The 11,361-nt window shown below is 55.2% G+C and overlaps 1 protein-coding gene across 1 annotated transcript in view; it reads right to left on the bottom strand.

Annotated features, from left to right (window-relative positions):
- The window catches only part of ACTN1 (actinin alpha 1), a 166,974-nt gene that overhangs the window by 85,350 nt on the left and 70,263 nt on the right, over positions 1-11,361 (bottom strand). Inside the window, exon 2 of the mRNA XM_045288201.1 lies at positions 11,245-11,310. Coding sequence (XP_045144136.1) covers positions 11,245-11,310 — 66 coding nt within the window. The remainder of the gene's footprint in view (positions 1-11,244; positions 11,311-11,361) is intronic.

The following is an 11,361-nucleotide window of genomic DNA, read 5'->3' as shown; positions in this document are numbered from 1 at the left end:
ACACTGTCACACACACACACACACACACACACACACACACTCCAGAGTTGGTGGGAAAGCGGAGTTGAAAGATAATGGCGTTCTTCCACACTTTTTGAAGCCTCCTCATACGTGTGTGTGCAGAGCCCCTAATAACATGATTAATAAATAAATAAATAAGCCAGCCCCACCACATTCAAGAGGTGAGACAGACCCTGATCAACCCACCAAAGTCCCTTTGGGAGCCTCACTTTCCCAGTCATAGAATGGGAATACATTTGCTCACCACGATTAGGAAACTACCCAAGGGGGGGCGGGGGGAGCACAAATGTTAGAAAGCAGGTATCAGGAGTACTCAGCCGTACACCACGTCAGAGATGTTCTTACCAGCTTACTACGTGCTGGACATAAAAACCGCTTCCAAGAGAGGGTGCACCTGCAGTTGTGGTCAGGAGCTAGGTTCTGAGGTCAGTTCACAGCAGCAGAGCCTCCATTACAAGGCAATGAGCCACTAGGAGGCTCAGGGGTAGAAATCTCCACACAGGAGACCCGGGTTCAACTCTAGCTGCCACCCAACCAACAGCGGAGGCCTGCAGGTTGCTAAGGCACTAAACACGTTTCAGCCAAGCTTCCAGACCAAGACGGGTTTGACAAAAAAGCCTGGCCGGCTACCTCTGGAAAAAACAGCCAGCCAGCAAAACCCAGTCATGGTGCAGGACCCGGAAGCCTTTCATTCCACACTGGGGGAGGGGGTGGGGAACCAGGAGTTGGGGGCTAACCGGTGAGCTGCCAGCACCACCGCCGCTAGGAAATCAAGTGTCTTTTTCAAAGCGTTGTCTGACAAGGTGAGGCCATCTGACCACCCGCCTTCAATCAGGACGAGGTGTTCATCTTTTCACTTCTTTGGGGAATGCCAAGAAGGGCCTCTATGCCGGGTGGTGGCTGGTAAAACAGCTCACTTTTCCAGGGCTCCTCGCTCAGCTCCTCTTTCCTTCCAGGGGGCGAGCAGTGTTTACAGCTACACCCCCTCCCCACCCCCCACCCCTTTATCTGAAGCTTGCGGTTAAGGACCCAGGACACCAGCTCTCTGCTCCCGGCCTTTTCTGGCTGTGAGCTGTGAGCATGCAATTTCACATCTCCACGCCCAAGCGCTTCATCTGCAAAGAGGGATGATCCCACATGCCTCACAACGCTGCCGTGACTGCTAAACCCGGCCACGGGCAGAACGTGTCGAACACACAGTCCCTGGGCAAGAAAGATTTCTCTCCACCTCCTGTCTCCAACTAGCCAATGGGTGACAGGCCTAGAGAGGAACCCACTCCCTTCTCAACCAAGAACAACAGATCCATGTCCCAGAAGTAAGTAGCCCACTGGAGCCAAGGACCAAGGAGGCGGTTTCCAGGGAAACAGCATCCTCTGCAACTACTCCGGGTTTCCATCCTCGACTGTCTTTTATTCTCCTCCCACCTCTGTAGTGGGCTAAGCCACCTTTCTCACTATTGCTAGGCAACCTCCCAGAGTGCTGTATAGCTGCCTTCCAGGGAGGGCCCACCCTCCTCGCCTCTCTCCTTCTCCAACCCCAAAACCCACCAACAGCACCACTGCCTAGTCACAGTAACCCTACAGGGTTTTCGAGACTGTAAATCTCTATGGGTGCAGACCACCTTCTCTTTCTCCAAAGGAGCCTCTGATGGATTTGAACCGCCATCCTTGTGGTCAGCAGCTCAATATCTAACCCTCGGTACCACCAGAGTCTGGCCCAGGCCTCCTGTTCCCCCTGCACATGGCAGGAAGGTCTGTGGGTGAGAAGCCATCCAGGCAGGGTCTGTAGTGCAAGCCCAAGGGGAATCTCCCCCAGGACACAGAATGGGGGAAGGCCTGTCTCCTCCTCCTCCCCACCCCTGCTGGCTTGTGCTTATCTGAGGCAGCTTCCAGAGAAGTGCCATCTCACACACCGTACTTTCTGCCAAAGCTGCCGTTTTTGACGTTTTCTTCTGCTGGGCTGGCTCCCACTCACTCCTCCAGACCCCTGGCACTTCAGAATTAGTACTTCCTGAAGGCCTTTGGAAAATGGGGCTCTAATTCCTAAGATCTAAAATCCTCCCTTTTACAGAATATGGCAGTGGTTCTCAGCCTGTGGGTCACAACCCCTCTGAGAGTCGAACAACCCTTTCACAGGGGTCTCCCGATTCATCACAGTAGCAAAATGAGTGATGAGGTAGCAACGAAAATAATTTTATGGTTGGTGGGGAGGAGGTGGGCACCACAACACGAGGAACTGTATGAAAGGGTCACAGCATTAGGAAGGTTGAGAACCACTGGTCTATGGTCTGGTGGCTTTTGGTAGATGCATAACGCTGTACAGCTAGCCCCACCATCTAACCCCAGGCCACTGTCATCGCTGAGCTTTTGTATTGCGTCTGGCTGGATTCTGTGTTCCTCCATGTGAAAACATTTGTTTGATGAGCAACAGAGGGAGAGGGTGAGGGGTGGGCGCCAACTCGGGAGCCAGGCTGCCCTCTTCCAAAGCCCAGCTCCACCCCAAGCTGGCTGTGTGCTCATGGAAAGGTGACTGAGCTGCTCTGAGCCTGCACCCTTGGCTGCAAACCAGGGACGAGAGTGGCGCTCGCCTCCCAGGGTGACTGCACACAGAGCTCTCAGGGAAGTGCTAGAGACTTGATTTAATTTTTTTTAATGTAGAATTTTTACATTTTAAAAGGAAGTAAAAAATAAATACATAACTTTTAAAAAGTCAATAGCTCACAGCCCTTGCTTGCGCTCTGATTCCTACCGACCCACTGTGTCACACAGTAGGACTGCTTCACAGGGTGTTCTTGGCTGTCATCTTTATCACAACAGACTGCCAGTCTTGTCTTCCTCCTCCGCGCTGGTAAGTGGGTTTGAACCACCAACCTTTATTTAGTAGTAAAGCACAAGATGGGACCCACCATCCAGAAAATCAAAACCAAACGCACTGCCCTGGAGTGCCTTCTGACTCACAGTGATCCGATGGACAGGGTAGAGCTGTCCCTGTGAGTTTCTGAGACTGCCACTCGTTAGGAGAGCCGAAAGCCTCAGCTTCTCCTGCAGAGCTGGCTGGCGGTTCCAAACTGCTGACCTTGCAGGTACCACCCAGAGAACTTCAATATTTAGTAGGTGCGCAGAGGGCATGTCACTATGATGATTGAGAGGGGAATTTTATTTTTTCAAACTTACAGCCAATCCCATTCCTCTCTCTGGTCTGGGAAGATGACCGTGTCCAGGCTGGCCTGGACCAAGCCCTTGTCCTTGTGTTTATCCCCTCTGCACTCCATGGCGCCAGTGGGGATGGCTGACGGGGGCATGGGTGGAGGGGTCGGCTGAGGCCATGACTGCTTCTTCATGGAGCTTTGGTGGCCCCCTCAGCACTAGCCCCACACATCCGACCTGTCAGAGACAGGGCAAAGCAGGTCTGACCAACCTGGCTGACCAGGAGGATTCTTGGGGTTTTGGACCTGGGCTCAGTAGGGAAACAAGTGAGCACTGTGTGGACATGTATTAAGAGGAACAGAGTCGCTGAGTGGTATAGAGGTCACCAGCCGTTGAAAACCCTGAGGTTCACCTTTCTAGTCTGGCACCATGGACCAACACAGCAGCAACTGGCTGTTCTGAACAAAGAGTAAGTGGATTCCTGGTTGGCTCTGAGTCCTAGTGAGTTAGTTTATGGTGCCAACCTGGCCGATAAACACATGTGGGATTAATTGAAGGGCGGAGGGATAAATGGCTCAGTGAGCCTCGCCTTTCTAGTTCTCGGATCTCTTGCTTTGTGATGGTCAGACCAGGGTGCAGCTGCCTTAGCAGTTCCCTGCTTCAGCTTGCAAGGCTGACTTCCTACAAGACATCCCCAAGAAGAAACCACATGGACCTACCCTGATGCAGCCCTGGGTGCTGGAGCAGCCGTGTGGAGAGCCCTGCTAGTGCTGAGATGCTTACACGTTCACTGACTCAGCTTTCCCCCTGCAATCAGCATCGCTGTGTCTGTTTTGTGAGATGGAGGAGGATTTTGTGGATTGGTGTTGGACATATGGGTTAATTAATGGGTTAATGTTGGATTTGTGGGCTTGGGCAGCACTGTGTTGGGATATTTTCTTGATGTGCACTTAACCTTTACATAAAACTCTCTCTTATACATGAGTTTCTATGGATTTGTTTCTCTAAAGTACCCAGACTAATACACCTAGTTTGTGAGTACCCTGCCCTGCAACCACTGCCACGATTCCTTGTCTCAGTCAGGCCCACGTCGGGCCAAGCGGTACTTCATCTAGTCTTGGCAGATGGAGTGAATCAGGAATGAATCAGGCCTTCACAGGGTCTGACCAGGGCTGCCAAGAAGGAAGGGGCTTTCCTCAGCCTGCAGCCTCTCGGCCGTGACCTCAGACAGCCCCACCGCAGCCTTGAACTGCCGGTGGTCAAGGAACCCTTCGAGCCCCCTTAGTGGCTTAGCTCGGCCAAGCTCAGCATTAACTGTGAGTCCGCAACAAGCCTCCAGTCTTCTCAACCCGGGTTCTTCCCTACAGGGAAGAAGGCCCAGGGGCCACAGAAGTCCATCTGATGGCTGCTCAGGGGGGTTCCCATGGGGGCAGCACAGGCAGGCTGGGCAAAGCGGCCCGACAGAGGCAGCAAAACTCCTGGGGCCAGTGACCAGATGACCTGGTCTTAGAGGCGGAGAGGTCAGTCGGCTCTGGGCGGGTAGGAAGAACAATGGGAGGGCGTGGTGCCAGCTGGCAGGCGGCTCTCCTGCACCTGTGGGGGCCGCTCCCGCTTCTTTCTCTGCCCGACACACCACACACACACACATGCATACACACACACACCACACACACACACCATACACACAAATGCAAAACATGCACACACACATGCACACACGCATACACACAGCACACACATACATACACACACCACACACATACACCACACACATACACCACACACATATACACACACCATACACACACACATGCACACACACCACATACACACCACACACACACACCATACACACACATGCAAAACATGCACACACCTACACATGCACACACACCACACATACACACAGCACACACATGCACACACCATACACACAGCAAACACACACATACATACACATACCACACATACGTACATATACCACACACATATACACACACCATATACATACACACACATGCACACACACCACATACACACACCACAGATACACACCACATACACTATACACACATACACACACAGGCACACCACACACATGAATACATACACAGCACACATGTGCCACACACACGGCACACACACATACATAAACACACATACACAACACACGCGCGCGTGCATCTGGCCTAACTGCCAGAGGAGTGAGCATTCCCCGCAGACCCCTCTTCTGTCCTGTCTATCCTGTGACATCCAGCTGAGGTGCCGCCCCAGGCCGCGGTGCTGGCTCTGCCTTGGAGTAGCCAGGCCTTTGTCTTGGCCATGCCTCTGGCCATCATCGACACCACTGATCTGGTCCTGTGCTCTCCGACCCCTCCACCATCAAAGCCCTGGTTCCCCAGGCCCAACACAAGGCGGGTTGCCTAGTGCCCACCAGGGGCCCACTGGTGTTCATGGATGGGCTCCACAGAAGTGCCCGCCACTCTGAGGAAGGAGGAGCAGAAAGAAGGGGCTCACAGCATCGGGTCTGTGATGCAGTCATCTCTCAACCAGGCTGCCCTGGCCCGGCCCCAGGTCTGTAGAGTCCTCAGGCCGGGCTTGGGAGCAGACATTGGCCAGGGACCCTGACTCAGGTCTTCCTTGGGAATATGGAGAAACGGCCACAACTCCACTCCAAAACGACAGCACCCCCATTGGACTTGGCTAGCCCCACATACCCAGAAGTCCCCACGAGAAGGGTCTCCAGGCCCCAGCCCCATCCCAGGAGTGCAACCCCTGCCCCAGAAGTCAGACCTGAGGAAATTCATCTCCTCCTTTCTCCTTTTGGAAGGGCTGGTGACCAAGCACGTGCAGGAGCCTGGAACCTATTCCTCCGACAAGCCCGCCTCCGGTGTCCTGGGCAGCAGTCCCTGGAGATCCTCCCGGTTCCCAAAGCTGCAAAGTCTGGTTTTCAGTGCTTTCCAGGCCCTCTTGCAGGTGCCCGCCCTGAGGCAGCCAGCAGCTGCCCTCCATGGGCACCCCAACTCCCGTCCCAGTCCATCTCTCCTTCGGGCTCTGACAGCCACCGCCCCACCCGCCTGTATTTCTTCTCAGCTTTGGAAAGGAGGCGGCTGCAGCAGGGCCCTAAGTAGGGCTGAGTGTCGCTGATGGGAAGTGTGGGCCAGGTTCAAAGGGTGCCCTTGGCTATTTAACAGTGGGAGTGGAGGACTCAGTCTGGCTGAATCTCTTTTAGAGGAAGTGCACACCCTGCAGTAATGGGGCCTGATACAAGCTAACAGGTTTTTAGGCATATTAACATCCATCCCTTCACCCTGACTTCCCAGGAGTAGCAAAAAGAGTAGACAAGGATTCTTCATCTCGGGGGTGGGGCTGAGAAGTCAGAGACGTCAACTGACTGAAAATGAACTAGAACGGGCATCAGGGACAGAGGTCAGTGCACACCTACCGGTCCTTGGCTCCTTCAAAGAAAGGCAGGCTGAGCTACACTATGTCTTGTCTCAAAGCATTGTGGGTCAAGGCCATAGAAACACTTCTTCAAAGTATCAGTGGCTGTCCAGTTGTCCCCAGCTCAAGGCACCCCCAGCCCCGCCCCGCCCCGTGTCTCAGAACAGAACCGTGCCCCACCGGGTTTTCAACGGCTGCTTGTTTGGAAGTAAATCACCAGGCCTTTCTTCCGAAGTGTCTCTGGAAAGACTTGAACCTCTAACCATTTGGTTTGCAGCTGAGCTCATTAACCATCCGCGTTAGCCAGGGACTTCCTCAAAATCGCTAACATTTATTGAGCACTCACCCAATGCTAGGGGCTGTACCATATTCTGCACAAACCTGAGTTTGTGTAAACCTCCATGCAACGACAGCTGGCCCTGGCCGGTTTTGGTATTATCCCTGCGTCCCCATTAGCATCATCAGGCTCAAGACAGGTAAGTGGCTCACGCCCAGTTCACACAATGAGGGGCCATGATTTGAACGATAGCATGCCCAGAACACAGCAGAAGCTGGGACCAGTCCTAGGATGAAGTGAGAGATCTGGAACAGACAGCATTTCATTCCTTGTCCAGAGGTGGGAGTCATGCACGATGGCATGTGTTCACTCACGGGCCACCTACAACCAGCCCACCACTGGACCAGGCACTAGCGCTTCAGCAGAAGAACAGACAGGCAGGACTCCTGTTCTCAGGGATCGGGGAGCCTGGTCCAGGGTGAAGCAGGCAGAAGTGGAGAACGGAAGAGGTTGGAGAATGCAGACAGAGCCAAGCCTCCTCCTCTTTCAGGTTCGATTCCCACCTGACAGGCATGCCCGTGAGTCTAGACCACGGGCCCTAACCTTCAGAGGGGACAGGAGGCCCATGGGCAGCCTTCCTCTTCAGTCTCCCACCCAGGACCATCCAGAAGTCTGTAAGCCAGCCTGCCCCCCTTCCACCCGCTACGTAAGTGCAGGCAAGGGGCCTGGACCTAATTTAGCTACCATCTTCACTCACCTGTCAGGCCTGGCCCGCTCCCTTCACCCACCTCTCCTCTGTTTCAACAGCCATTTGCTCAACAAATATTGATTAAGCTCCTACATGTAAAAAGCCCCAGGGCTGGCACCTGTGGAAATACGCATTAAGCCACTGTCTCCAGGACTTCAGGAGGGAGGGGCAGAGTCATGGCAGAAGCTGCCATGTTTCGTAACTTCTGCTGCTGAGGTGGGCAGGGGCGCCGCGGACAGAAGCTCAGCGCGATTAAGGAACTTGCTCAAGGCCACGAGCCCAGAAGTGTGGCGCCTGGATCGTACTCAAAGTCCTGGCTTTCTGGGGCTGGCCCCACTCACTGCTTGCCACCCAGCACACACATCTGCAGAAGCATGGTCAAGACGCAGGGGCCACTACCACCCTGACCAGATGGACATTCCAGCCTGCTGCCCACAGAAAAGGTGACTTCAGAGCCCAGTCTAGCAGGTGGTCAAGAAGAAAACACGGGGAAAGTATGCAAAATGCCTTTAGTCCACGTGCTCCGGACACCAACCGGCATTTGCGGCTGCAGGCAGAGCCCACCCGTGCCCTCTGCTCTGCACACGACTTGAAGACAGGGCTCCTGAGGCATTCCTCCTGCTGCACAGCCTCGCCTGGCCACGCTGAACCCCAAGAAAGCACTTCCGGCCACCCCAGTTCACCTGCTCCCCGTGACAGCCCCGAGGGGGTTGGCAGACTGGCAAGCATCCCATTCACGGAAGAGGGAGAAGGGCGGCACCCAAAGAACAGGGGTGGCGTGCATCTGTCTTGTTAGGCTCTGGTTCTCCACCTTCCTCATGCTGCGACCCTCTCATCCAGTTCCTCCTACAGTCGTGACCCCCCAACCATCAAGTTATTTTCATTGCGACTTCATCACTGTCATTTTGCTACTGTGATGAATGGGGGGAACCCCTGTGAAAGGGGTGTCTTGACTCACAGGTTGAGAACCGCGGCAGTCTGACCCATGGCTGGCTCCAGCGAGGCGCTCCTTTAGTAGTGTTGAATGATCCAGGAGCCCAGAGAAGTGAGATGATTATCCAAAGTCTGACAGAGAGCCCCCTGGCCACCCCAGAGCTGGACGCCCCCCACCCACGTAGCCTTTCTATCACACCACACCGTATCCTCCACCCGGTGTGCTCACACTCACTCCTCTGCCTCCATCAGGCCCGTCGCTCTTGGTCCAGGTGCCGGCTCCGGTCCCACTCAACCTTCACCTCTCACAGACCATAGGAAAGGTGTCAAAAGCAACACGTTACTTAAGTCTGATTCCCGGCATGTCACACCACCTCCTAAAATTTGCACCAACCCACAAAAACTAGGCAAGGCAGAAACCTGACAAATCAGGAAGCTGAGGCCTATACAGAGAGGCCACACAGAGAGTCAGCGGCAAAGTGGAAAAAACTGACCCAGGGCTCCTTCTGTAGGGTCTTTCTCCATCAACCCCCAGCAGAGATGGTGGTGGCTGTCCCTGGACCAGAGACCCTCACAGGTCCCAAAGGCCTGGCCCAGTTTTCCCACCTCCCTCACCAATGAGGAGGTACCTAGACTGCCGCTGCATCCAGCCCCACCAGGTGCCAGCCCAGGGCCTCTGAGCTAGCTGCCTGGTGTGATTACAACAGCACTGGGCACACAGTGAGTCCGCAACAAAGGTGAGCTCTAGGAACTGTGGAGTTAGAGCCCTTGGGAACCAAATTTCCCCAGCGACCCTGTTCCCAGTTGACTGTTCAGAGGCCTGCGCCCACCTCCACCCAGGTCAGAGCTGTGTTGAGTGTTTTTCTTCCCAATGACATTTAACATATACATCCATTCATTCATGACTACGGAGGGTCAGAGCTGACTCCAGGGCAGTGAGTTTTGGGTTTACTAAGTTTGGGGCAGGTACTGAGGCTACAGGGACAAAAGTTTCAGCTCCCAGAAAGGTCTTCTCACAGCCTTTAAGGGGAGGGACCTGCCTCTTGGACATGTGGCACAGTCCTGCCCCCACCATACCCCCAGGCACAAAAGTAGATGCTCAGTTAGCAAGGTTTTCTCCTCTTCCACTCATCATTGAAGATCCCAAGATACCCAGCTTCGCATCCGGCTCCTCCTGTTCAATTTAAAATCTAGTCTCAAGAACGCTTCATCCTGGAGAAATGTCCTATAGAAATCAAATTACCCACTCAACTTTCAGCTCTGCCATCAGCCCAAGGTTTCTGAGAAATAACTGGGTAACTGGGGGGGGGGGCTGCTGGCAGCCCCTCTCCCTAAGGGGAGACAGAAAGGAAAGGGAGGGGAGAGGAGGTGGATCAGAAGCTGCCACATGACAAAGAAGTCTGCTCAAAACGGGGGCACTTTCTCAGGAGGCTTTGTAGGGCCAAGGCCGTGTGGAAGCCGCTGGTGAGGCCCTTAGGTCCCCAAGCTTTGAGGAAGCCCTTTGTGGTGTGTTTTAAATTACCTCTGCTTCTCTGATGAAGTGAGGGAAACGGTGCTGTTTCAGGGCTTAGAATTCCTGAGTGAGCTAACACAGGATGCCTTTGGCTTAAAAAAAACTCCAGTCGGCTCCCTAAACTCCCCCCCTTTTAAGTTTAAAAAAGGGAATGAATGTTACCATTTTTGGACATGAGCATTCTCCCTCAAGCCCAGCCCTAACCGCACACTATCCAGAGGGACGCGCCATCCTGCTCACACACACAGAGCCCACTCCCAGATCAGAAGGGGGGGGTGCGAAATGGGGAGGGGCCGGATGGGAGAGGGGGTGTAGTTTAGGGTACGTGGCCGCCTGGGGCAAGGGCTCACCCCGCAGACAGGAAGCAGCGACCTGGTAGGGGCAGCGAGAGGGTTGGGGCGCCCTCCTCCCCGAGCCTAGTTTTCTAACCTCTTCCTGCTTCTGGCCGTTGTGCCCAGGTCCCCCTGCTAGTTCCGAAGCTGTGGCCAGACATACAGAGCGCTGGAGACACAGCTCGGTGGCTAGAGCCCAGTGACCGACCCCGCATCCTCTGGGTAGCCGGGGATGAACTTGCTTGGCTGAGCTCAAGCTCCCAAATTCCCACAGACAAGACAGGAGCTCGGAGGTGCAGGACGTGGACTCCAACCTATCTGCGGCTCACAGCTACCAACCCACAGAGTGAAGCAATAAAACGGTTTGCAGCCCAGACCCCGCCTGCACAGGGCCCACCAGGGAAGTTCGCTTACCACCCCCCGCCCCTCCCCCAGTTAACACAGCCCGGGCCAGAGGGTCCTAGTCCCATGCAGACCCAGAGGCTGCGGCCAATCCTTTGGACGCTTTAATCCCTCGGGCACCGGCTCTACCACCTGGCTGCGGGCGGGGGCTGGGGGCGCAGAGCCCCGGGAAGCCTGGCCCCTCAGGTGCGTAGCCCAAGGCCGCCCGGGTGCGGGCAGCCACAGCACACCATACTGAGAGGTGGCCAGGGGGCAGGGAAGAGAAGGGAAAATCGATCCGGAGCGGGCAGCCTCCGGGCCGGGGTCTCAGCCCCGACCTCCCTAGCACCGCCCCCGAGCTCAGCCCACGCGGGATAGCGACTGGGCGGCAGAAGCCAGGGTGCCGGAATCCCAGTCCCCTCGGCGACCAGCCTGCCGGTTACCCCACCTCCCGGCGCTCGAGGTGGGAGTCCGCCGGCTCAGGGACAGGGGCGCTCTCCCTTCCGCTCCGCGCCTGTAACCCAACACCCCAACCTCCAGCGCCCCGTATCTCCCGCCCCCGCCC

This window comes from Echinops telfairi, unplaced genomic scaffold (assembly GCF_000313985.2).
Source record: "Echinops telfairi isolate 266 unplaced genomic scaffold, ASM31398v2 ScPeMD7_18;HRSCAF=68, whole genome shotgun sequence".
In the NCBI taxonomy this organism is placed as follows: domain Eukaryota; kingdom Metazoa; phylum Chordata; class Mammalia; order Afrosoricida; family Tenrecidae; genus Echinops; species Echinops telfairi.
This window is presented reverse-complemented; position numbering and strand designations above follow the sequence as displayed.